The sequence below is a fragment of the Mustela nigripes genome, chromosome 1, assembly GCF_022355385.1.
Source record: "Mustela nigripes isolate SB6536 chromosome 1, MUSNIG.SB6536, whole genome shotgun sequence".
NCBI lineage: Eukaryota > Metazoa > Chordata > Mammalia > Carnivora > Mustelidae > Mustela > Mustela nigripes.
In genome coordinates, this window is record NC_081557.1 from 218,688,244 (window position 1) to 218,715,573 (window position 27,330).

Consider the following 27,330-nt stretch of genomic DNA (forward strand, 5'->3'; position numbering starts at 1 on the left):
GGAATTCCCAAGCAATCAAAGAAGAGGCTGAAAACTGGTATGCTAACCCACTAGACTAATTACTACGTCAGGCTCAAAGGGTCCCCAAACAGGGAACTCCTGACCCACCTGTGTATAATGGTTGTTTGAAAATGAAATTAAATATCCATAATTGCTCATTGTTAGGTAAAAATAATTTGTAGTATACATGTATTAACAAAGCCATTTGTGGCAAAAGAATCCCTATGCAAACACATAAGTACATGCACATAAGAATATCTAGGAGAATAAAGAAGAAAGTTAAGCATACTTATCTTCAGTGAGAAATCATGGGGAGTTGATTGTAGATGAGACACTTAGGTGTTTCAATTTATGTCCCCCATATGATTTCAAAAATTTAGCATGATACGTAATTAATTGAAAATAAAAAAAATCATCAAAATGCCACAGATTATATTTAATAAATTCTTGTGTAACGTACTTCAAGATGACATTCCAGAATTCCAGAGTTCCAGAATGTTCACCGTGATTTCAGTTACTTCTGTACTTAATACAATGAGTAGGAAAGAGCCGAAGGCCTCCAATTTCTATTGAGCAAACTCTCAATGAAGAAAATTAAGCAAAATATTTTTCATCATTTTTCACTTGTGTGGGCATTAATAGCCTGAATCTTCGAAAGAGAATTTGATGTCCAGAGAAGTTAAACCATCTGCCCAATGTAGGAAATGTCAGTTTAAAGGTTCGAACCCCGTAAAGCACTTCTATCATGACAGAATTTGGAAATCAGAAGGGCAGCCATGTTTATCTGCTGAGACCTGTAGACAAACTTCTCAGAAAGCTCTGCTTCTGGAAGTCTGACAGAAAATCCTGCTAGGGCATAGAAAATAACATTTTAACTCTGTTCTTATACCTTGATTTTAAAGTACATGAGTAATACTTTGCACTTAAGAGAGATCTTTTATCTGAGTCTTTCAAGAGCAGAACAAAACCAATTATTACCCACCCCCCTTTTGTGATTGGAAGAGAAGATCTTAATCCCTAATTTGCTGACAGGGAGACAGAAGCTGCCAGGGATGAAGTGATTTACTGAATGTTACACAATCAGCCTGTGAAGCCTCAAGAATAACTCTGAGGGCTCATGATAAAAGAGCAATTGCCTTATGCAATTAGCAGCTTATTTCTCTATCCTAAACACCATATCCCGCTCTTTTTCAAGCATGTGCTAAACTCCTCCTCTCTCCCACCCTACCATAAGTGGGATTTAGTGCTTCTTATATAAAGGTACTTTGTAAAAAATGTAGACCCCTATAATTTCATCCTCACTTCCCCTCATCTATTTTTAAAGATGCAGTGAGTTCTCAAACTCGTCAAGTGGTATAGGAAAAAAAAAACGATTAACAAACAAACAAACACACAAACAAAAAACTTTCATCTCCTGCTGGTTCTTTTGGCCACAACATCAAACCTCTTGCAGAAATCAAGCGAAAGTTTGTTGCCACTATTGGCAAAATCCCCAAGAAGAGGTCTGGATTTTAGTACAACCCTGAGGGTAGGGATTAACCATGCTTGAGCTATGACTTCAGATTTAATTCAGCTGCTTCAGCTGATGGCTTCGGGGGTTGCTGTCTCCCTAGGCACACTGCTGTGATGGACACAACCTATGGTCACTCCTAGTAAGTCACATTCTTTTCAAAATCCTTACCTCGAATGCTAGGATATACAAAGGTGGTAGGATGAGATGTCATGACCATGACTATATTACATCATAAAATACTGTGCCTTAACAGACTAGAGAGATTCTCCCTTGCTGACTTTGAAGAAGTGAGCTGCACATTATGAGAGATTCTGTGAGAAGGCCATAGGCAAGGGACCATAGGCTGCCTCCAGGAAATGAGTGGCCTCAAAATGACAGCCAGGAAGAGAGTGGGGATCTCAGAAATACAACACAGGGATATGAACTCAACCAACAAACATGTGTGCTGGGAAGAGGATCCCAGAATCCAGAAAGAAATGCAGCCTAATCAACACCTTGATTGTAGCCTTGTGAAACTCCCTCCACAAGACCCAGTTAATTTGCTTCTGGACTCCTGATCCTCAAAACTGTGACATGATGCACGAGTGTTTTTTAAGCCACTAAATATGTGATATTTTGTTACACATAATTAAAAAAACCAATACAGACATCCTTCGTTTTCAGGTAGAAAGGATATTAACACTTAGCATTTTTAGGGAAAAATGATGTTACCAAGCATTAAAGTGATACCTTAAAGATATATTTGCATCTAATGGTTACTTTGATCTATTATAATTCAAAGAAGTGAAAGAAAAAGAAGCAGGGAAGGATTTGGGACAGGAAGGCACCAGGTGTCCAAAGCAAATAGATCTAACTTCTTTTAACTTCCATGTCTTACCTTAAACAATGGGAAGAATATGCTGTAAATTATTAACTAATGAAAGTAAATGTCAAAGAGGCATAGCCATATTAAAACTTAATGCCCCGGAAGACCATTCATGATCACCTAAAATTGAACTGAAGTTAGGCTTGAATGAGAGCAACAAATCAAGTTTATGAATCATGTATATGGATATTTATCTGACCTTCCAGGTCAGCAGTTATCAAATGTGACTTTCTGTTAGCTCTCTATTAAATGTGATTTTTTTTTTCAATTAAGAAGTTTAGGAAAAAAAAAATATTGAGCATCACTGCAGATTTAACTGAGTAAGAATCATCAGAAGTAAGATCTCTTATCCACCTGCACACACATCTTTCAAAAGGTGGAAACCCACCAAAGACCTCATTAAGTCCCAACATAGCTAGTCTAACCACTGGTATTCAAGAGTATAGGACTCATCACAATTAGGTCAATTCTTTTTGTGACAGAACCACCTTATGATTAGGATTTTATGCATCTAGTTCATTGACTGTCAATCTTAGCTGCACATTATAATTAGCTGGAGAGCTTTATAAATCCTGATGTTCAAGCTTCTTCCCGGAGCAATTACATCAGAATCACCAAGCATGTACCAACAAATTTGTAATTTTTAAAGGTCCTGGCAAGGTTGCAACACGCAGTTAAGTTTGAGACTACTGACATGTAGAGAATACCTTGTATATTTCAGCATCCTTTCTAATACATAGTTATGTAGCTCAAAATCCAGCACAAGGTGTGGGAGTATGTAAGCCAATCATGACTGGCCACTTAGATGGAACACAAAACAGAGTCTGACTATTTGGAGAGTGCTATTTTAACTCCTTTTTATTGAACTTCATGTTTATTATCTTAACTCTCAAAAATAAACAGACAAAACTCAGCCAAAACAAAACAAAACTCAGGAAATGTAGGTATCAATATCCCAATTTATAGAGATAAGGAGACACAGCCTACTGATTCAGAGAGAGCTGCCTAAACAAGTAAGATATGTACCTGAAAAAAAAAAAAAAAAGATATGACCTGTGTCCGAGTGACCCAAAGCTTATGATATCTTCACAGTGACTCTTAAAGTGTCTTAATTAAAGATTAATTAAAGATTCTTTAATTAATTCTTTAAAGTGTCTTAATTAAAGATTCTTAAAGTGGTCCCCAGACCAGCAGCATTAGCATCACCTGGGAAATTATGAGGAATGCAAATTCTTCACCCCAATCTCAGACCAACTAAATCATAATCTTTGGGGCTGGAGCCCAGCAATCTGGGCTTTAGCAAGCCTTCAGTTGATCCCAAGGCACATTCAAGATGGAGAAACAGTATGTTATATTCCCTATTTCCATCAGCTGCCTACTTTTAGAGACTCAATTTAGCAGGTGGTAAGAGAAATAAAAATCTGGGGGTGACTCAGTGGGAAAAACAGAGTGACAGGCTGAGAAATTCTCTTTACTATCTTACCTTTCTCTCACTCCCCATTTTTTTTTTAAGATTTTATTTATTTATTTGACAGACAGAGATCACAAGTAGGCAGAGAGGCAGGCAGAGAGAGGAAGAAGCAGGCTCCCTGCTAGCAGAGACCCTGATACGGGGCTCAATCCCAGGATCCTGAGATCATGACCTGAGTTGAAGGCAGAGGCTTTAACCCACTGAGCCACCCAGGCACCCCTCACTCCCCATTTTTATTAATAATCTGTGTTGGAAATGGGGAAATGTTATCAGGGATATAGCACTGGGAAAAGATTGGGGGGCTCTGGCAATCTTTACTAACAGGGGTGATTTGTCATAGTGAGCCTTTTTTATGTAAGTATGACTGTCTTAAGATGTAGGTAACTAGTTCATCCTTTTAATAAAAATATAAGGAGCTTTAAAAGGTTTCATTAAAAATAAATAACCCAATTGGCTCCATGGAAATGATTTTTTTATCTTAAGAGCTTGAGATAATTGGTGTTCAGGAAACCAAGAGTAGCTGGTTTGCATTCTCAGAGGCTAAGCTGGTTCAGTTTGCTGGCATCATGCTAAACATGAGTGCTACTGCCCTGCTTTCATGCCTCTCTTGATATAGTTCCTGGTATATTTATTAGAGTTGGACATTTGACTAGAGGAAGACAACCCCAAATGAAAAGAACAGTTATCTTTGATTTATCAGAGACATCAAATTAATATTTTCTGAGAAAACTTTGGATGGCTTTCTTAGAAAGGAGTAGGTGAATATGCTCTGGGCACATTCGGGTCTGATGGACATTGATCTCACGGCAGGATGGGTGGGACAGAAAAATTAACGCAAGAGCAGAGAAAAAGAGAAAGCGGAAGGCAAGGGGGGGGAAGTGAAAGCAAAGAGACAAGAATTGACAAGGAGAAGAGATAGAGGAGGTAGAAAGGAGGCAGAAAGCACAGGAAGAGGAAATAGAGTGGGTATCAGAAGTAGAAAAGGGGGAAGGAGAAGGGTCCTGGAAAAGAAGGAGGAAGGGAGAAGAAGAAGAAAAGAGGACAAGTAAGCAAAGACAAAAATAAAAGAGAGCAACAAGAATGAAGGAAAATAAAAGACAAAATAAACAAATGCAGACGTCAGAACCCAGGCAATTTCTGTGAAGTGCCGCTTGGAGACCAACCTGCAGAGATGCTGCCTCTGGGGGCTAATGATGGCAGTAATCCTGATTTCAATTTGCAAAAAGTGGTATGAAAGGCAGCCTGACTCCAAACGGAGAGACCTTCAGTCACAGCAGTGGAGTGATAACGTAGCAGGGATGATGAGAGGTTGGATTAAATTCTCCTTTATTAGACAACCATTTTGTATCTGATTGTTGCTGCCAGTGGTCATTCCAGCTGGTGTTTGGTAAGTGTTTGCTTTCTTTGCACACTGGGCATCATAGGCATAACTAATAATTCTCTAGCCTCATTTTCAAAGCTCTTTCTCTTCATGCATGTATGTTTACACGTGTCATCTTGATAGATTGCACATCAAGATTCCTTTTAATGAGAATCCTGTTTGTGTGGGGCAAGTGTGCATCTCCATGACATCTCCCTTCTTTCCACCCAGTCTACCCCCACAAAGGCCTGGGTATTAGCAGAGTACCAGGTTTTCAGAGTAGTAATGGGGAGAGAAAAATTTAGAGTCCAGGCCAGGAGACTGGTGAGAGCAGAAATGGGGTGGAAAGACCCCATGGAGTCAAAGAGATTGTGGGAGGTTGTGTGCAATATGCATGTTGGAACCCTATAAAAATATTCTGAAAAGTCCAGTAGTGTTATGTATTCTCTGAGTAAAATTTTGGGTAAATCCCCATGGAAGAGGCAGAGTTTCTCATTTGGTCTGCATGAGGTTGCAACGAGGTAGCAATTGAGATGGTCAGATTTGAAGAGGCTGGGATTAACAGAACTCTTTGAACACCGTAGAGTCTATAGATCATGGAGCAAGGCTGTTAGGGGTAAGATTTTAGGAGGGATAAATGCAATTTATTTTGGATCACAAGGGGCACTGTTTGTGTAGCTACCAGGTTTACAAATGTGTAAGAACATAATACATATAGGCCTATGTATGCCATTTGATGCACAATCATGTGACACTTTTAAGGATGAAATGCCTTTATTTATTTATTTATTTATTTATTTATTTATTTATTTTAAGTAGGCACCATGCCCAACATGGGGCTTGAACTCACAACCCTGAGATTTAGTAGCATGCTCTACGTACTGAGCCAGCCAGACGCCCCAGGGGTGAACTGTTTTCAAATAAATTCATGACAAGTCTGTCCCTATATAGACCAGAAGCTCCTTGAATATCTTCTCTGGCTTTCGAATAACCTACAAAATCTATCTTAATACTAAACACGTACCAATAGTATGTCCCTGATCAACTGTCTGAACCATCATTGTCTCTCACCCTCATTCTCTGGTATGCACGAACTATCACTCCTTTTGAAGATGATGCACTCAGGAAGGAGAATCATAGGTTCACCTGGTTTACAAAGAACCAGATGTAAGGACTACCTTCCTACAGACACTTGTGTTTACAGTCATTGGTAGCATGTTTTTTTAGAAACTTATAGTGACTTTTTTCCAATGCTAGGAATGGTGTTCTTTGATGGGCCTTAATCTATTGTCAAGATACAAGTCAAACATAAGACTATCGTTCAGTAATGAAGAGAGAATTGAAGCTTCCTGAAACAATGTCATTATAGCCAAAACCAACCAAACAAAACATACCCAGAACAAAATTGAGTATGCCTTTTTTCTGTACTTATCATTGTTTAATGTCCACCCACATTGAGTGAGCACTGGTATGCCAAAGTGACTCAAAGTCTAAACAGATATCGATGATATCCACATCTAGGAAAGATTCATATGAAATGTGCATATGATGGGGCGCTCACAGAACCATCTATTTTCCCTTCTTCCCTCTCACTTCTCAATGTTCTGCTGAGGGTAAGTGAAGGTGAAGGTAAAGTCAAAAAGGAAGTTCTTACATTCTTAAATCCTCTGTAAAGAATCTGGAGTTCCTTCTTGGTAAATTTGCTCTGGGCTTCCAGAAGCTCCAGAGCCTCAGGCCGATGCCGGACAGTGGCCATCTCCAGTTCATCTTCCACGCTGTCTGTGGAGAAGAACCAAAAAGAGGCTTAAGAGCAGTCACAGGTCACTGATGCTTATACACAACAACAGGAAAGCAATGAAACGTTTACTGGATGTTGGTGATTTTTCCAGAGGAAGGAATCTGATACCACCTTAAGTAGTCTTTACATTTCCAAGAGTTTACATAACTAAGAGAAGACAATTCCACATAATCTTTTCCTCCCACAAACTCTAATCACTAGATATTACAAAATTAGCATTTTTATAATGCAGTTTGAAGAGTGCACAAAATCATGAATAACCTTAAAACCTGGAATTGGTATATATATACCAAGTATGAGTTAGAAAAATGGAGCTCAGTTTAATGACAATTAGTACTACCCTGTGTATCACACAACTGGGAGGTAGGACTCTGCTAATACTCTCTGAGGAGTCCACTGAAATCAAATATTTGGCCTGGGCCTACAAATAAAGCAGCTAGGTCAGGTGTTGAAGTGAGTAATCAGTGGCTGATTTGACTGGCATAAACCCAGTCTTCACGGGGACACTCTGGATGGACTGGGCCTGGGGACATTTCTGGCTAGAACCTACTCTGCAGCCAAGAGTGTCTATAGCTACAGATAAATTCTAAAACATTGTACTTTCCTTTGTGAGTCATATTTACACTTTAATTTCTCAAATGTGCTCTATGTGTAAAGAATTTGATATCCATATAAATTTGGGAAATGCTGTAAATGCTAACATAGTTTGGGACCAAAACTAGAAATTAAAGGTTTCCAGAGGATTTGCATCAAACAATTCTGTGTAACTTTGTTTAACCCAATTGACCCCATAGGGTGTTTGTCCAAGGAACTATTTCTCCCCGCATCTGGTAGTCTCTACGTATTTGCTCTGGGGTCCTATAAAGCGCAGCTGGGGCCTTGTTGGAATGTATTAGGATCTGGCTGCTCAGGTCTCAAAGTATAGCATCCTTTATTAATTTCAGCTTTTATTTTGCAAAAAAAAAAAAAAAAAAAAAGCTGGGGCCCAGTGGAGGCCTAAGAAATTCTTCTTGCCATCAGCCAATCCACATTTTGGTTAGGGAACTCGCCAGAAATAGAAGCATCCAGGCCCAGCCCTGAAGCCATGGTTTGCTAATTTCCATTATACTCCTTCCTTTTAGATGCAGATTTCTAACTCAGATACATGAGTCTCAGAAGTGCTTTTTCTCATCATCTCTGCACCCAGAGCATACCAATGCCATGTCTCATGTATCAGTTGGAAATACAGTTATGGTTGCCAAAAGTCACATCATTCTGATACTCAGGGCTACCTTTCACTAACACCTGTATCTGCTTCCTGCCCTGTCCCACTAAGTGCAGTGATGGGCCAGAGCTCTCACAGAGCAGGAGTTAAGAAGTTTCTACAGAACCCTAATCCAGGGTGTCCTAATGACTGCCTTCAAGTTTACAAAAGACCAATAATGGCAATGAAACAGGTGCTTGGAAGGGTTGTGCTTGGAAGGTCAAAATGGGGACGAGGTTAAAAGCAGAGATTTGTTTTGTACTTTTCATATAATAATAGTTTATTTTGGAACAGCGAGATGGAAAACTGCATGATATTGATGGATGGATAAGAATAATAAAAGGGACATGAGAAGATGAGAAGGCCAAGAATAAACTTGAGCTGACAAGCATAAAATTGATGCGAAAGTAAGCGAGATATGCACCTGAAGGATGCAGAGGCCCACGGATAGCTGGGGAAATGGCAGCTACGCATTCACAAATTGACCTCTGCTTGGGCTTTATGGGGAAAATCAAACAAGCCTAAATGGGGCTCCTTCAATTTTTTCCTTTATTCCCTGGAACATTTGAGTAGAATGGGTTGATTGTACTCAATAAGTCCTGAGCTTACAAAGGAGGAGTTCCCTAAAATTGCTCTTGATCCAATGAATTGGACTGTGCTGTTATTGTAGTTGCTAAGGCAGAAATAAACGCTCTGGAAAGACCTGATGTAAATAGATAATACCAGATAAAAAGACTCTGCTTTCTTGAAAAATATTTTCACATAAGTTTCTTTTGAGTTGATTATAGTATAATTCCCTCAGCTTAAGATATTCCTCCCTCTTTTTTCCACCTGTTGAAATGTATATATCTCTTATGACCTAATTTAAATATTACTGCCTCCTCTCTGAAGCCTTTCCAGATTGCTCCATTGTGCAGAAGTATGAAGTATGCAAAACATAACATTTTTACCTGTTCATGCCTGCCTTCTCCATTGTGAGTACCTTGAAGACACTGGCAAAGTCTTGTTGATATATATATATATATCCTCTGGACCTAAAAGAGTCTGGAACCCAGTCACTCAAGAATTATTTGGTGTGGGGCACCTGGGTGGCTAAGTGGGTTAAGCCTCTGCCTTCAGCTCAGGTCCTGATCTCAAGGTCCTGGGATCAAGCCCCACATCAGGCTCTCTGCTCAGCAGGGAGTCTGCTCCCCCCCCACCGCCTTCCTTTCTGACTACTTATGATCTCTCTCTCTGTCATATAAATAAATAAATAAAATCTTTATTTAAAAAAGAATTATTTGGTGTATGAATGAATGAATGGATGGATGAATCAGTAAACAAATGATGTTGCTACTAAAGTTTCCATTGCCCTGGAACCCCTTGAACCTTAGTTGTCCTCTAGAAAATTATTTCTCAAACTGAGGTTTGTGGACCATTGGTGGACCTTAAATGCCTTCTTTGGAATCATGTTCTCCATGCCTTGTTCTGAGAAACACAGCAAAAGCAAAACAGAGGAAATTTTAATCAGATTTTCTGAGTAGTCTTTCAATCATAGCACAACCTTCTCTAGACCCGGTTGGACTGTGCTGTTATTGTAGTTGCTAAGGCAGAAATAAACGCTCTGGAAAGACCTGATGTAAATAGATAATACCACTGGACCCTTCCACTGGAAAGAAACAAAACAGCACATTCACTCCTTGGCCTCTATAACCACACAGCATTCTGAACCACACCACCAATACACTATCTTCTTCTAGCTGTCACAGACTTGCTGAGGCTGAGACTGAAACAAAAGACCCGGAGCCAGAGGGTCAGTGTAATTGAATTAAGAGTGTGATGGGATGAGCATCATGAGTAATACTCAAAGCACCACACTTGAAGCATCTACCTGAGGACTCTTGTTTTCCCAGCTGACTAACATCTTACTTCCTAATGACTCCTACCTGCCAAAGGGCTGTTTCTATTTCTAGGAGGCTGACAGGCTCTAAAAACCTGAAATCATCAGCAATCACCAGCAGACATTAAAAAAAGCAACACCACCTAACCCAATCAAGACTGATTCCTGGAGGCAAACTCTGGAGAGCACAGCATGATTCTGCATAGGACTTGAAATTCACGAGTTGACTCAGCCACCTTTCAGGAGCATGCATTTAGGGGGATTTTATTTTAAAGATTGTTGATGTATTTATTTATTTGAGAGAGAGAGAGAGAGCATGGGGAGAGGGAGGGGCAGAGGGAGAAGCAGACTTCCTCCTGAGCAGGGAACCTGAGTGTGAGGCTCAATTCCAGGACCCTGAGAGCATGACCTCAGCCAAAGGCAGATGCATAACTGACTGAGCCACCCAGGTGCTCTCTGGGGGGATTTTAATACAGTGCTTAACATTTACTGAGCCTTTACTATATGCTGGGAGATAGGCTAGGTGCTTACTGATATAATTCCAGTCTTCACAGTAATTCCACAATGAGGTATAATGTCTTTTTCTTTACACATGTGATACTCAGTCTTATTGAGGTGAAGATAGGAGTGACCAGATGTCACATAGGAGAAAGACAGAGACAGGGATCCACACCCAAGTCTCTGATGCTAAGCCTTATGTTCTCTCTACTTTGTCACATTTTGTCTCAACACCAACAGAAATAAGAATGTTAAAAATAACATATTGAATCTCCTCTCCTTTTCTGCATTTTCAAATGTCTCAGAAAAGTTGACTAGATCCACTGGGTCCATTTTCTATCTTCTGCTTCCTCCTTAATCTCCTGCAGTCTGACTTCCGGCACTATTATGGGTGGAATTGTATCACCTTAAAATTTGTATGTTGAGGGCCTAACCTCCAGTATGGCGGTATACAGCTTCTAAGGAGTTCATTAATATTAAATGATGTTATCCAATATAATTGTCCTAATCCAATATAACTGTTATATTTATAAGAAGAGAGAGCGACACCAAGGATACACACACGGAGAGAAAAGGCCATGTATAAGCATAGCAAGAAGGCAGCCATCATAACCCAATGGGAGAAAGGTCAATAGAAACCAATCCATCTTCATTTGGGGCTTCCAGAACTGTGAGAAAATAATTAGCTGTTCAAGCCATCTAGCCAGTGGCATTTTGTTATGGTAGCCCTAGTAAATAGATTCATCCACCTATATTCAAATAACACACAACACTCATAAAAGCGAGTCTTGTTGCCCACAGTTTGCCAGTGAACTTTGGACAGTGGGCAAGCCCCTTTTATCATTTAATCTTTACAACATAATTCGAGAGAGGGATTTTCATCCCCATTTTAGGGATGAGAAAATGGAGGTTTGGGAAGTCTAAGTAACTTGTTCAAGGTCAAAGGGCTAGTTAGTAAGGAGGCACACAGGTGTCTTCATCACCCTAAAGTCCAATTTTTTAAGCATTCTGATGAGATTGTTAATAAAAATCACCACTGTATAGAGAGCTTTTGCTCTAAGCGTAGCTGGGTATTATCTCTTTCTAATACTGACAAAAATGCTGTGAGAAACCTATTATTGCCCTTATTTTATAAGGAATAACTGGGACTCACAGAATTTAAATAATCTACTCAAGGTCACATAGCAAGCAAGGGACAGAGCTGGGATTTGATCCCTGGTTTTTTAACACCAAAGAGTAAGAGCTCAGTCAATACGCTATTTTAAGAGATGGTCATATATATATATATCTCCAAAATCCTAGGAGGAAAATAAATTTTAGGCTGTCGCTGAACCCCTGTGCCTTAGGGGAACCGTGCCTGTGTGCCTGGGAGACATCAGTGGTAGCAGTGCATGCTGTGCTGATTTAGAAACAAATAGAACAAGGTGTGAAAGGGATGCTATCTCAGAGCTGGAAAAACGGAAACAAAAACAAAACAAAAAGACTGTGTGCTTTTATACATTTTAGCACCGAGAACTGTGTCTACGATTAAAACCAGGACCAGGTGGGACCCTGGCCACCTGAATCATCCCCAGGCCTCTGCCAAGAGTTAACTCCGCCGGCATCTTGCTGAGTTGCTAATTCAGTGCCGCTTTTGCATCCTGAGACAAGCTGAATACAAATAGCATTTTAATTCATGTATCTTCTAACGGATTTAATTTTAATCAGTCAACTAATTCCCAAACCTAGACACCCTTGAGCTTCCCAGCTGTCTCTTTTTGTTATTTGTTTCTTAGATTTAACTCTCTCAGGGCCGAGGTTGTCCTACGGCTCAGTAAATAGTCCCCTCAGGCCATGACACAGTTTGGGCTAGAAATTGGAGTTCAAATCACCTGAGAACAACAGAATGAGTTTTAAAAATAGGCATCTTTCTCCTCTTTCTTACAACTTCTCTTCTACAGCAGAAGTTTATTACAGCCCCACTTATAATTATGCCAATAGGACTCTATCCAAGGTCAAATCATACCCTCCAGAATATAACTACAGAACATCTTGCTTTCTAAACAAATATGAATGTGAGGTCTGCCTTCCTAAAGCAACTGTTTGTACACAAGGCCTGTGATGCTGAAATAAGACCACTTTATAAATAATGTCCCTCCCCTTGGAAATTTGGTTTAGAACCCAGGCTGGGTACACAGAGAAGAGTTTGCTGTCTCTTTCCACCTAGGACCGATCAGACCACTGACTACATCAGTCCAACAGTAGTGTGCTAGTTTGGGACACTAAATGTGCTCAGTGAAAACATGAAATCAATGAATGCCTACTATAAGCCTCCCAGACATAATAGATGTATCTACAGCAGCTCTATTTCACAATACAGCATGACCCTTCTTTACATAGCATATCCATTTTTCATTATAAAATATCATAAACACTATGCCTTTAAAATTCTATTTGAGCTGAAATTGATTTGCCTAGCCAAAGACTCAGCCAGCTTGACTTATATTGCTTTATCTCATTTATAAAAATACACTTTGTATCCTTATTCCTAATGTTTATGCTTTATTAAATTGGCTTAATAGTGACTTTATCAGTGTGGCAATAAAATCGTGATGAGGATGATTCCCTCCTAATAATAGGCTGCACCTGATATTAGAAGCTTGGTCCAGTGGCAGGTATTGGAGGATGGTTTGATGAATTTTGCTCTAGGTTTTAGATTTACACTAAACACCACTGGAAGATTCTTGACTATATACATTGAAGACTATTCATGAGAATGTCTAGAATAAGAAGAGGTTAATGTTTGGTTAATGTTCACATCTGACCCAGCAGGACAAAGACCAAGCTGTCCAGGTGATGATTTCAAGAGCGATTGTACATGGTACCAAGGCAATTTCTTTCCTCTCTGTCTTCCTGCTTTGAAAACTTGTACAGGCTTTGAGAGAATGCCATACACTCAGAGCATTCCTTTCCTTGGCTCCAACCCTCACTGTTCCTAGAGGGGCTGGCGTTATAATCAGTCGAGGACGTTGATTTTCAGGATTAAAGAATTTGCTTAAGTTCGCACCGCTGATCAGTGGGGTTGATGGGAAATGACACAAACCTGTCTATTTTCTGTTCAGTCATTTGACTTCTCTCAGTGGAGAGTTCAAACCTGGGACAAGCACTATAAGCAACTGTTTAAACTTTGCCAACTTTAAACGCTTTATCTCAAGAATCCGAAGGCCTGGGAACTCTTCTGACTCTTGCTGTGTGCACAGCCATTCACCTCTCCACCCACCAGGAGCTATTTTCAGGTGCACATGGAGAGTACACGAGCAATTAACTCCAAGCTGATGAAGCACAGCCCACGGGTAGAAAGCAATCAACCCATCCACAACACTGCAGGAGACTAGCACAACCCAGACCACCCTAAATAGCTAGAATCGCCAGATTTTTCTTAATCAGATATGTGTGTCTTCAGTTTTGGTCCTGAAAGTATGTTGGGACCAAAAAGGCCCTTTATTAATTAGTACTGTATCCTATTTAATATTCATAGATCACATGGGAAAATGGAACGTATTTTGAAAACGGCCAGTTATTTTGAACATCTTCTGTTAGAGGTGATTGTTGGCAATGATATTGAAATTTCCATTCGAAGAGAACTTGAATTACTTTGCAATTTCATGACTGTATTCAATCACTTAGAAAATGTAACTACTCAGAGGAAGATTGCTGAAGGTTCTCTCTCTTAGCACTCATGAATGGATTGCCCCTACCTTACTTATAAACATAAAGAATAACTCTACAAGTAAGCTTAGATTTTATAATATAATCACCTAATTGGAATGCTTGTTATTAGTGTTAGCTGTATTATTACCAGAGCAAGTCATGTGTGACTCCTTATGATAGCTATTACTATAAGAACCTACCAGCTATGAATTAATAGCTGGTAGGTTCTTACCTGCTTTTTGATAAATGAGCAGCATAAATGTTATATTACAAGTCATTATACACAGAGAGAAAATCTACAACAGAAATGCTGGGGTTTGGTAAGAAGGAGACAAGGATTATGATTGAACTTACTTATCAAGATAGACCCAAAAGATTGATACTCTAGTCAGGAAAGTCAACAGCTGAGAGGGAATAGAATCAAAGAAAAAAAATTTTTAAACAAAGAAAGATAAAGAAAGATAGCCGTGATACCTCACTACACTAAAAATGCCCTAACAAAAGAGTCTCTCCTCAAGTTTGATAGACTTTCTTTAGTTTGTCTTTTAAAATCAGATAATAATAACAAATCACTTTTTATAGCATTTGCTGTGTAAGCACTTTATTTCTATTAACGCACAAAATCCCCATCAGCACACTATGGACACTAAATCATGTTCTACAGAAGACGCTGGCTCAGAGAGATGAAGTAGTTTGTCCATGGTCACACAGTAGCAGGCCCACAGTATGACCAGGAACTCTGCATACTCTGGTTCTAGGAGTCACATCATTAACTATTCTGTTGTTCTGCCTACCATAGAAGAGAAAGAAGGATGGTGTTCCACTTATCTGGAAATCATACACCCACCAAAGAATTAGGAATTTATTAGCAAAAGGTCTCTACACAGAAAAGAGAGTTACCCTAGAATTGAATGTGGCTTTGAATCCAGCCCCTTCACCTTGTAAATTTATACTCAGATATAAAGCCTTCGCACTAGCGGTTGGAAGCCAAAGGCCATGGCACACAGCAGCAGTGGATCTGGGCCCAGACCAGGCTCTCCTTGGCTCCTAGTATGATGCTTTGCCAAATGCCTGTCACAATGTCCTATCTCAATCAGAGTGTCCCCCTGTTTACCCGCAATTTTAATAAGCTTCTCACTCCACTTTGGAAGCAGTTGGGGCTGGGAAAGAAGGGTTATAAACTAAAAGAAGCCCATGAGTCTCAGTAATAAAACCTAACATTTGACAATTGGCACCTTGTTACAAACAAAATTATTTTCAGTTTCATTATTATAGATAAACCTCATGATTACCCTACGTGCAAATATTGTCACCCTGCTTTTATGGTTGAGGGAATCAGGGTTGGAATAAATGTAACTTACAAAGGACATAGAAACAGGAAGCTCTGAGTGATGACCTAAACCTCAATGTACTGACTCTAAAGTCTAGAAGTGACAGCTGATTGCCCGAGAAGGGAGGCAGGAAAATAAAGTTGAAAAGGCACATGAGTATTTTATAGCAAATAATAATAACAAAGTAGTCAATGGCCAACTTTTGATCCGGGTCATTAGGAACAAGCTTTGTTCTCTTTACTTTGTTTCGGAAGATAATATGCAGGTGATGCATTTTTAAAATGTTAATTTAAAGCCTATTGTAAAAGATTAAACATATGGAAGTTGTACAATTCTTTATTTATTTAGATATAACTGATATATAACATTATACTAGTTTTAGCTATATGACATAAAGATTCAACTTTTGCATATTTTGCACAATGATCACCACAATAAGCCTAGGTAACATTCATTAACAAATATTAACCAGATGGATAGAAATTTTACTTACATAAAGTCTAATGTTTGATTCACAAGATGTTGCTGGTCTATGTGTTGCTTTAGACAGTAAAGAGCTGGAATCAAGTATGTAAGGAATTAAGAAGAGTTAATTTTTGACTAAAAATGTGACACATTTTTGGTGTCATATCAGGGGATATTTGGGGGCTAATATCAGGGATGCAGGTAAATATTCTGCACAAAATATTTACCTGTGATGGCCATATTTAAAGTTTATTTATTTAAGTAATCTCTACTCTCAGTGTGGGGCTCAAACTCATGACCCCAAGAACAAGAGTCAGACGCTCCTCCAACTGAGTCAGCAAGGCATTCCTGTCATGTCTATATTAAAAACAGAGCATCAGGAAAACCGAGCAGTAATCTAGGTTTTGTTACATTTTTTGTAGGTTTCAGCTAGTTTCTTGCTTCAGAGAAAACCAGATTGCTTAGCATAAATGTCAGTTGGGCATTTACCTGTGACTAGAATAAGTTAGCATGACTCTGTGCCCTAGTTCTGCTGGATGTCCAATGCCATGAAGATGAGCATAAAATTCAACCTGATATTATAATATAGAATGACTCTGAACACAAAATGAGCAGGTACATAGGATTTGGACACAGTGATCAATCATAATATTATTGTTATTTGTAGTAATATTAGTATTAATTATAGTGACAACAGATGCCACTCTTAAACAGTAAGAAGAGAAGTGTCTGGGAGCCCTCATTCTAGCAAATTATTCAGTTGTTCCAATCGAATTTTTTTCTCCTGGATCTGTTTCTCAATTCTGTTATTGGATGATGTGTTTGACCTCCCTGAGCCTCAATTTTAAAATCTAATAACTGGGAATAATACTCATAACAATTTCTTAAACTTGTTTTGAGAAATTGTTTGAATTATAAGCTGACATATAGTGATTAATAAAGGGCAGCAATTATGATTATTAATAACTATTGCACACTTACTAGTGAGGCTTTGTTCTAGAATCTTTAGGGTTGAGGGTTCTGTTATTATACTTCTTGAGTTTGAATCCATTTGCTGACTCTCCTTAGCTCTGTGAGTTTGGGCAAGGAACTTAATCTCTCTATGCTTCAGTTTCTTCATCCATAAAGGGGGATAATAATAGGACTTACTGCAAAGGCTTGCTGAGAGTTTGAAATGAAATAATGGTTAAAAAGCATTTAAAACAGGTCTTTTATACTCTTCTACTTTGGTGTGGGCAAAGGAATAAGGACCATTTTTTGGAATGGAATTTGAAACAATAATCTGGTTTTACTGCCTATCATTTCCTCCCACACACTGTATGACATCATATCTTGGACAGTTTGATACTCTCTGAAAAAAGCCTGCATTGTCAACTTTAATCCTTTTGTTTGCACCATCTCCTTCTACATTTATTCTCTTTGAGGCTTTTCTCAGTTGAGGACAGGGCTTTGCAGAAGACAAGTCTCCTCAGACTTCCATCCAGCATGCATAGTTGTCTATTTTCTGCTCTGATTGCTCTATATATTATTGACCTGATTGAATATCTGTCATTTCTTCTATGATGTGAACATCTGGAGACAAGAGAGCTATCTCAGTTATCTTGTTACCATCAATGTCTACCATGGCTCTGGATACTAGGGACAGTTCATCATTCATTCATTCATTCGTTCAATTATTTATTGAGTGCCTATTACAAACCAGGCACTGTTCAAGGCACTGTGGACACTAGAATGAACAACAACAACAACAACAACAACAAAATCTTTGTTCGCATAGACCTTAATTCTAGTGGAAGAGTCACTAATTGTACGTCTAAAGTGGAGCTGTCAGCTGACCGGATGTATATATGGGTCTGGAGTTGAGAATCATGATCTGGGCTAAAGATATAAATGGCAGAGTTATCGTCATATAAATCATATGTAAGATCCTGAAATTTAATGATATCACTAAGGGAGTAAATGCCAACAGAGACAAGTAATTCTATCTCTTACTGAATGAATGATAACCACAGAATAAATGGAATAATGCATGTAAAGGCTTTGCATAGCATATGGTTCATCCTTTACCTGCATGCTCTCTGCTATTATGATGATGATTTTGCTACTGACCCTTCCAACATCTGCTCACCTAAAGTAGTCATTGATTTTTGCACTGTCATTGAGATAAATTAAATGTGATTGTATTACCTCCAGGAACACTCCCTGGATAATATGCCTACCTTCAGGCAGATTCAGAAAACACTACAATGTACCATGGAATTGTTTTTCTACCCAAAGTCTCAAAATCTTTTCTGAAAGGTGAACAAGTTTCTCTGCCTGCTTATCCCCAGAACCATCTTTTTGTTTTTCTTCTTCTTCTTCTTCTCCTTCTCTTTCTCCTTCTCCTTCTTCTTCTTCTTCTCCTCCCCCCCGCCTCCCGCCCCCAGAAGCTTGGGAACAAAGATGGGCCAATGTTTCTGTAAAGAACTTGTGCCTCTCACACTTGCTGCTCTACATGCCCTGGCAAGAAGGCAATTTGAAAGTACGAAAGTTAAACTTTATCCTGCAATCTAAGCAGATAAGGTAGCAATGCTCTGTATTTTACAGACCTCGTGGAGTGTAAAATTGAGTCTGCTTGAAATGTTAGGCTCCCATTTCTGTTTTTAAAGGAAACCAGCAGAAACCAGAATTGGCTGGATTCATGTTTAGCCCAAATACTACTTCGTAGCTCAATGCTAATGGAAAATAGTTATTTATGACTCCTTTTAGAAACTGCATGAGTGACCAATCGTAAAATTATTAGTAAAAGAAAAAATAGAGAAGGATTTTGTTTATCTAAATTTCTCTGTAACTGAAGTAGTTTTCATTCTACCCCTCTGGGCAAATTAACAATAATAAAAAAAAAAAAACAGTAGAAGAACCATGTGTGAGGCAAAGATTTCATCGTGTAAGTAATCTGGGAAAAAAAGATACCAGTTAACAATAAAAGCTTGTTTCAAGAATGGCTTGTGTCCTTCAGACACTTTAAGCCAACTTATCTAAAGTAAAACTATCATCCTAACTTACTTTCATGACCTTCTCTGCTCCTTATCTTGCTTTAATGCCACCATTATCTTTTTGGTAGAATCGCTTTGTCCCCTTTCTATCTTCATTCTGTACTACAAATTGTTTCTCAATGTGTCCAGTTTTGTCTTCACCCTTTCTTCCAAATCTATCCTCTCCCTCCCACCACTAATTTTTATTAATTTTTTAATTTGAGCATAGTAAACACACAGTATTACATTAGTTTCAGGGGGTAGAGCACAGTGATTTGACAAGGTTTTACATTACACTGTGCTCACCTGAAAAGGGTAGCTACCTTCTCTCACCATAACAATGCTATTACAATATCATTGACTATGTTCCCTACGCTGTGTCTTTTATTTCTGTGACCTATTCATTCCTTAATTTCATAACTGGAAGCCTGTGTCCCCTATTCCCCTGGACCCATTTTGCCCCTCCTCTCCCTGCCCTCCACTTTGGCAATCATCAGTTTGTTCTCTATATTTACAAGGCTGATTCTGCTTTTTTGTTTGTTTGTTTGTTCATTTGTTTTTATAAAATATTTATAAATTCCAGTTCATTAACCTACAGTGTAATATTAGTTTTGGGTATACAATATAGTGACTCACCACTTCCACACAGCACTCAGTGCCCATCACAACAAGTGCACTCTTTAATCCCCACCTCCCTTTTAATCCATCCCTCCCCCTCTTCCCCTCTGGTAACCATCAGTTTGTTCTCTATAGTTAAGCATTTATTTCTTGGTTCGTCTCCCTCTTTTTTCTTCTATGATTGTTTGCTTTATTTCTTAAATTCCACATATGAGTGAAATCATATGGTATTTGTCTTTCTCTGACTAATTTATTTCGCTTATCATAACAGTCTGTAATTCCATCCATGTTGTTGCAAATGGCAAGATTTCATTCTTTTAAATGGTTGCATTACATACACACACACACACACACACGCCACCTCTTTTTTTTATCTATTCCTCAGTCAATGGACACTTGTGCTGTTTCCATAACTTGGCTATTGTAGATAATGCTGCTAAAAATATTGGGGTGCATATTTCCCTTTTAATTAGTATTTGTTATAGATTCCACACAAATTAAAATATATAGTATTTGTCTTTCTCTATCCAGCTTATTTCACTTAGCAAATTACCCTTTGGGTCCATCCATGTTGTTGCAAATGACAGGATCTCATCCTTTTTTATGAATATATATATGTGTGTGTGTGTGTGTGTGTGTGTGTGTGTGTATCTCCATCTATCAATGGACTCTTAGATAGCTTTCTTATCTTAGTTATTGTAAATAATGCTGCAATCAACATAGGTATGCATATATCTTTTTGAATTAGTGCTTTTTTTTCCTTTGAGTAAATATCCACTACTGAAATTATTGGATCATAGTATTTTTATATTTAATTTTTTGAGGCATCTCCATAATGTTTTCCACAGTGAATGTACCAATTTACATTCCCATCAATAGTATGAAGAGTTCCTTTTTCTCCATACCCTTGCCAACACGTGTAATTTCTTGGGTTTTTGATTAACAGGTGGAAGGTGATGTCTTTGTGGTTTTCATTTGCATTTCCCTGATGATTAGTGATGTTAAGAATCTTTTCATGTCTGTTGGTCCTCTGTCTGTCTTCTTTGGAAAATGTCTATTCTGGTCCTCTGCCCATTTTTAAATTGGATTGTTTGGTTTTTTTTGGGAGGGGGGTGTTGAGTTGTTAAGTTCTTTTGGGTATTAACCTCTTTTTGGATATATCATTTGCAAATATCTTCTCCCATTCAGTAAGTTGGCTTTTTGTGTTGTTGATGGCTTCCTTCACTGTGCAAAAGCTTTTTAATTTTGAAATGGCCCTAGTAGTTTATTATTGCTTTTCTTTTGCTTAAGGAGACGTATCTAGCTTAACTATAGAGAACAAACTGATGGTTACCAGAGGGGAACAGGACATCAGCCATAGGCTTTCTATTCTGGGGTTTCTATTCTGTTTCATTGATCCAAATGTCTACTTTCGTGCTGGTACCATACTCTTTTGATTACTACAACTTTGTAGTATATCTTAAATTCTAGAACTGTGATAATTCCAGCTTTTCTTTTTCTCAAGGTTACTTGGCTATTCAGTATCTTTTCTGGTTCCATACAAATTTTAGGATTATTTGCTCCAGTTTTGTGAAAAATGCTGTTGATATTTTGATAGGCGTTACACTGAAACTCTAGATCACTTTGGGTAATATAGGCATTTAACAATATTAATTCTTCCAATCCATGAGCATCATCCTCTATCACTATCGTCTTATATTTAGGCCTTTTTTTAATCTTGTAAGCAAAGAAGTCTAGTGATGAAGTTTTAAACTCTCACATTATACAGTTAATAAAAACTCTGTTTTAACAGTTAGTAATTGGGAGATCTTGGGTTAGTGATTTAATTTCCTTGCTTAGTCTCTCATCTAAGTGAGGATTATAATTTTGCCTTCCTCACTGGTTTGCAGTAAATGTTTGCAATAATTCTTTAGGCTTAGAATAATGTTGTTCTCCATAAAAGTTAACTGTTGATATTGTGTCACATAGACTTTTTATTAGACAGTTTCCCAACTGATTTTCCTCTTGTTTTTTTCTCCCTCAACAATTTACTTTCTTTCTGACTTTTTAAAATTTGTTTTTGAGTCATCTTCTCACTCTCAGTCTTTGTTAGTTCCTTGATAGAAACCAATACCCAATCAGTTTTTGCTGATTGTTTTTGATACTTTGTATCGTGTCTTCAAATGTTGCTCTTGATCCTCTGCCAGTTTTTCCCCTGTCTTCAAGTTCACTATCAACCCTTCTAAAGCTGGACTTGTGTTTAACTCCCTTGACTATTGGCTGGCTCTAACCATTTGAACCCCCCCCCCCAAAAAAAAAAATCACTTTCATTTTGATGCAGAAATCCCACTTCTGGGTATCTATCAGAAAAAAAAATTAAGACTTAAACAGGACATTGAAGCAATATCTGAACCTTCATATTTATTACAGTTTTATTTACAATAGCCAAGAATTGGAAACAAGCTGAGTGCCCATCAATGGCTGAAAGGATAAAGAAGATGTGGTATAAAAATACAACAATATTATTCAACCAGAGAAAATGGAGATATCCTGCCATTTGTAATAATAGCACATGGGCATTATGTTAAGTGAGATAAGCCAGACAGAAAAAGAAAAATACTATATGATATCATTTATATGTGAAATCTTAAACACAAAAAGCCAAAGTTTAGAAACACAGAGTAGAAAAGTGGTTGCCAGCAGAGTTTGGCGGTGGAGAAAGCAGGGAGAGTTTGGTCAGAGAGTATAAACTTTCAGCTAAATGATGTGTTTGAACATCCAATGTAAAATATGGTGACTATATTTAATGACACTTACTAGGTAATTGACATTTCCTAAGAGAGTTCTAACCAAAAGCAAAAACAGACAAACAGGAATGACATATATGTGAGGTGATGTACGTGTTAATTAAGTGGTGGGGGGTGGAGAGTCTGTTCACAACTACACAAGTATCAAATCATCACGTTGTACACTTTCAATATCTTACAGTCTTATGTATCACTTATAAGTCAATAAAGCTGAAATAAAAAATAAATAAGAGGCTTGGATGATTCCTCACGGACTCCTTTTATCAGTAAGGTCCAGCCTTGTGTTGGTAGTAAGAACCTTCCAACTCCAGTCCCACCTCACCTCGTCCGGTGACATCTCTTCCCCACTTCTCACTCCTCCTGACAGTTTAAGCTTCATCTTTTCAACTACCTAGAACTTTCTTCCTGCTATTTCTCCTTCTAGTGAAATGATTTTTCTCCAAAGGGCCTCAAAGAAATATTACCTGTTTGTGAAATGCACTTAGATGGGATTCAATTCCTTCTCCTGTTGTGATCATCATTGTCCTCATAGAATAACAGCATCAGTGGCCAACATTTATTGGCCACTGCTGTAATCAGTTCACATGCTTATTTACTCCTTTGGGACAGTATATGGAATATATACCATTATTATTACCACCTTTCAGATGAATAAATTAGAGTTCAGAAAGAGTAAACAACTCACTTAAGTTTTCTATAGCTGGTTAGTTGGTCACAGAACCAGAATTCAAACCAAATAGGACAAATTGAACAAAGAAAAGCTGGAGTTATCACAGTTCCAGAATTTAAGATATACTACAAAGTTGTAGAAATCAAAAGACTATGGTACCAGCACAAAAGTAGACATTTGGATCAATGAAACAGAATAGAAACCCCAGAATAGAAAGCCTATGGCTGATGTCCTGACATCAGCCTTAGCAACATTTGCTAGATACGTCTCCTTAAGCAAAAGAAAAGCAATAATAAACTACTAGGGCCACATCAAAATTAAAAATCTTTTGCACAGTGAAGGAAGCCATCAACGACACAAAAAGCCAACTTACTGAATGGGAGAAGATATTTGCAAATGATATATCCAAAAAGGGGTTAAAAAGGCCTAGAGTTATCACCCTTAACTTCCTAACACTCTTTTCTCATATTGCCTCTCACAGGATTTACCTGTATTCATTGTGATATATAGACATCTGTGTGATGTCTATACATATTTGTTTATTTCAGTATAATGTCTGCCATGTTGAAAAGAAATCCACTAAACCTGCCAGCAGGTGAGAGCTCTCCTGGGACCCCTGTCTCTGTCTCTTTCTTAGACTCAGCTTCATTCTGGTTTAACAAATATTCTTGGTAAATATATGATGGACCAGGAAAACAAAAAAAATGCGCAACATGCCCTTTGTCACTAAATACTTATGTGAATTTGGATAAGCCACTTAATCTCTTCATTTTTAAGTTTACTCTTAATGGAAAGTATAACCCTAATGATCTGTCATTCTCTCAGGAGTTTTATGAGGCTTAAAATGAAATGGCCAGGATAAAGAATTTTAAAAACTATAAAAGTCAATATAAATACCAGGGACAAAGATCCAAATTAGTTAAACACATAGTTTACAGCAAGTAAATGGTAGTGCTGACTGGTATGCAATTTGAGTTAACTGTTGACATTCTAACTTTTCCCACTTTCTGCTTCCCATGGTTAGTGAAGTGCTGCAAAAGGAGGAAATTTTCTGTTAGCTTTGAAACATCTACCATTTTTCATTGCCAGGAATAAGAGGTGCCATTTCATTAGCTCCTGCAATCCTAGATTTGGAAAAAGAATTTGAGACACAGTCTGTGCTTCTTATTTGTTGATGGTGAGACAGAGGTCCAGAGAGGGGAAATAACTCAACCAAAGGGATACCACCAATTCCCTGGACAATTGGGCTGCATAAGTCTTGTTCTATGCTGAGCAGATAAGATAAAACCAATCAAAACACTGAACCTCTGGAGAGCTGGTGAAGTACAGATTCTGAAGCTCAATTTCTGGGTCATCCTTTTCCCCAGCCTCTACACCTCTTACTAATAATACAATTCTCAGTTCTTATTTTCCTATTCTGTAAAATGGGAATAATAAAGGGAATCTATCTTATAGAGCTATTTTAAGATATAATGAGTTAAACTGTGCAAAGCACTTAGAACTGTATCAGCCACATATTAAGTACTAGATGCTTATTAAATAAATAAAAACAACATCTGAGTATTTGAATGTAACATTTTTAGGGCTCCTACATATATAATGAATTTAAAGGACCTTGTTCTCTGCTTGCAAAACAAGTCCATAAAACTTCATGAGTTACACTTCTGTTCCTCCAAAGATTTTCCTGGCTATATGCCTAGGTCAGTATTTTTACTTAAAGTCACTAAATAGTTAGCATGAGGTTAAGTAATTCTCAGAAGGTTAAACATTTAAAAAAATTTCCTGGAGTTTACCATTGTGTTTTTATTTGGCAGAATATTAGCCGTTTAAGTCACTTTTTGAAAACAAATCTTCCAACAGCCAAGTGCTGAAAATTCTCTTCGCAGACAGAGTTCTGAAACTTTCTATGATCAATATGCTACCAGAAAAAAACAAAACACACTGGAATGTTTGCTGTATTTGATACCAAAAATCTGAAGTGAAAGTTAGGAAATTTTGTTTTGCAATTATAGAAGACAGTATACTGCTGGGTTAGGAGTCTTCTAGCCCCACAATTATTTCATCACATTTGCTCTCCTGCGTTTGCTCAAATCAACAACAAAAGCCACTAGAATGAATCTTTCATTTAGCGAATCAATTATTTTGATTGAATCGGGTTCTCAGATTTACTGGGAAGATAATATGAAACAAATTGAAATAAAAATATGTGTATAAATACAAACACACATAAAATCAAGTGTTTAGTATATTATCTTTTGCATTAGTTCCTGATTATTATCTTGTAAGTAATCTTTTGGTCACCATAATGTCCTTTGAATAAATAGAGAAAATGATTACTTTATCAAAACATAGTTGGACAAAGAGAGACACGGAGAATTACTCAGTTATCTAATAAGGAGACATAAAGATATAGTGACAGACTTGACAGCATTTGTATTTTAAACAAAAAGGATTTATGCTCACTTAGAGTATAGTAGCTGGCAATTTCTTTTTTTTTAAAAAAGATTTTATGTATTCATTTGAGAGAGAGAGCACACAATCAGGCAGAGTGGCAGGCAGAGGGAGAGGAAGAAGCAGGCTCCCCGCCAAGCAAGGAGCCCGATGTGAGACTCAATCCCAGGACCCTGGGATCATGACCTGAACTGAAGGCAGCCGCTCAACCAATTGAGCCACAAAGGCGCCCCACTAGGAATTTCTTGATACTAAGCCATTCATGAAAAAGCTAGTTAAATTTCTTGATCCTAAAATTATCTACTCAATATCAACATACATTTATAAGCCAGTTGTCAACCTATCCTGGAACTAGGAACAAATCTTCCAAGAAGAGTAGCGTGACTGACTCTGAGAATTGTTACTGGCCCTGTACATCTCCAACCCTTGACTTTCAAGATATATAGAAGCCAGAAAACATCTTCAGTTTGCCCCCAGAGCCACTCTCTATCCTTCTATATACTGTTCTAGGGCTGAAGGACTGGCCTTTACGGATATTATCTCAACTCCTTGTGCTGTGCCCAATGGGAAGAACCAACAGATCAGAGAGGAAGAAGAGAGAGGTCATGGTATTTATTTTGGGGATCCCTCCTGACTGAAGGTGGGGTTGTAGTGGCTGCTTTCCTCTTCCAAGGGTCAGTATCCCTACTGTGAAACCCTTTCTGATAGCTACAGGTATAGCAATGCCTTTCTTCCTCTCTGGTAATGATGTGTATAGAAATGATAACTTCACTTCTACTAGCTTTGGGTGTTTTGTTGTTTGTTTGTTTTTTTAAAAAGATTTTATTTATTTATCTGGTAGACAAAGATCACAAGTAGACAGAGAGGCAGGCAGAGATGGGGAGTGGGGAAGCCGGCTCCCTGCTGAGCAGAGAGTCTGATGCGGGGCTTGATTCCAGGACTCTGAGATCACGACCTGAGCTGAAGGCAGAGGCTTTAACCCACTGAGCACCCAGGCTCCCCTAGCTTTGGGTGTTTCACCAGCCTTGTAGGGTCTAGAATCTCTGCTCATATTTTTGCAAACAATCCCTTCATTAAACTCTCCCTGATAGCCCTATTTAAGTGTGCCTTGTGTTTCCTGCCAGAATGCTGACTGATACCAACTCACAGAATTTCAGTGTTGGAAAGTACTGAACTGGAGTCTAGTTCTCATCCTAGATTTTTAAAATAGCCCTGCTATTTTGAGAAAATCCTTTCCTTTCTGTAGACCTCAGTTTTCTCACATATAAAATAGGCTATATCCCTTAAAATAGGCTATTGTGGTTGCTGTTACAATAGGCTAAATACTTAAAACGTTTAAAATAAGACGAACTTTTGCTTAGATGGAAATTCCACTTCACTCTCTCCTTCAATTTTACCAGTAAGAGTTTTTCTATTGATCTGACAGTCCTATATCTTGCCGTCATTCTGTAAGTGCATTTGTATCATTGGACACGGAGAATTTGGGGTGTGGGTTTACTCCAACTTCTCAGTTGTAGATTCTGTACAAATCATTACAACCTTTTCAGGACATAGTTATCTCAATTGTGACGTGGGGATTAAGGCCTACCTTCCCACATGCAGAGTGTCACAGCTAAAGCTTTCCCATATTTCTTTCTCATTTGAAGATTTGTGATTCAAAGTATGAAACAGAACTACG

General features: G+C 38.2%; 1 protein-coding gene across 5 annotated transcripts in view; it reads right to left on the reverse strand.

Annotated features, from left to right (window-relative positions):
* KCNIP4 (potassium voltage-gated channel interacting protein 4) overlaps window positions 1-27,330 on the reverse strand; it is a 1,175,184-nt gene that overhangs the window by 101,906 nt on the left and 1,045,948 nt on the right. For all 5 annotated transcript variants that reach the window (XM_059381719.1, XM_059381728.1, XM_059381710.1 and 2 more), the window contains one exon: window positions 6,864-6,988. In XM_059381719.1, the coding sequence (XP_059237702.1) occupies window positions 6,864-6,988 (125 nt within the window). The remainder of the gene's footprint in view (window positions 1-6,863; window positions 6,989-27,330) is intronic.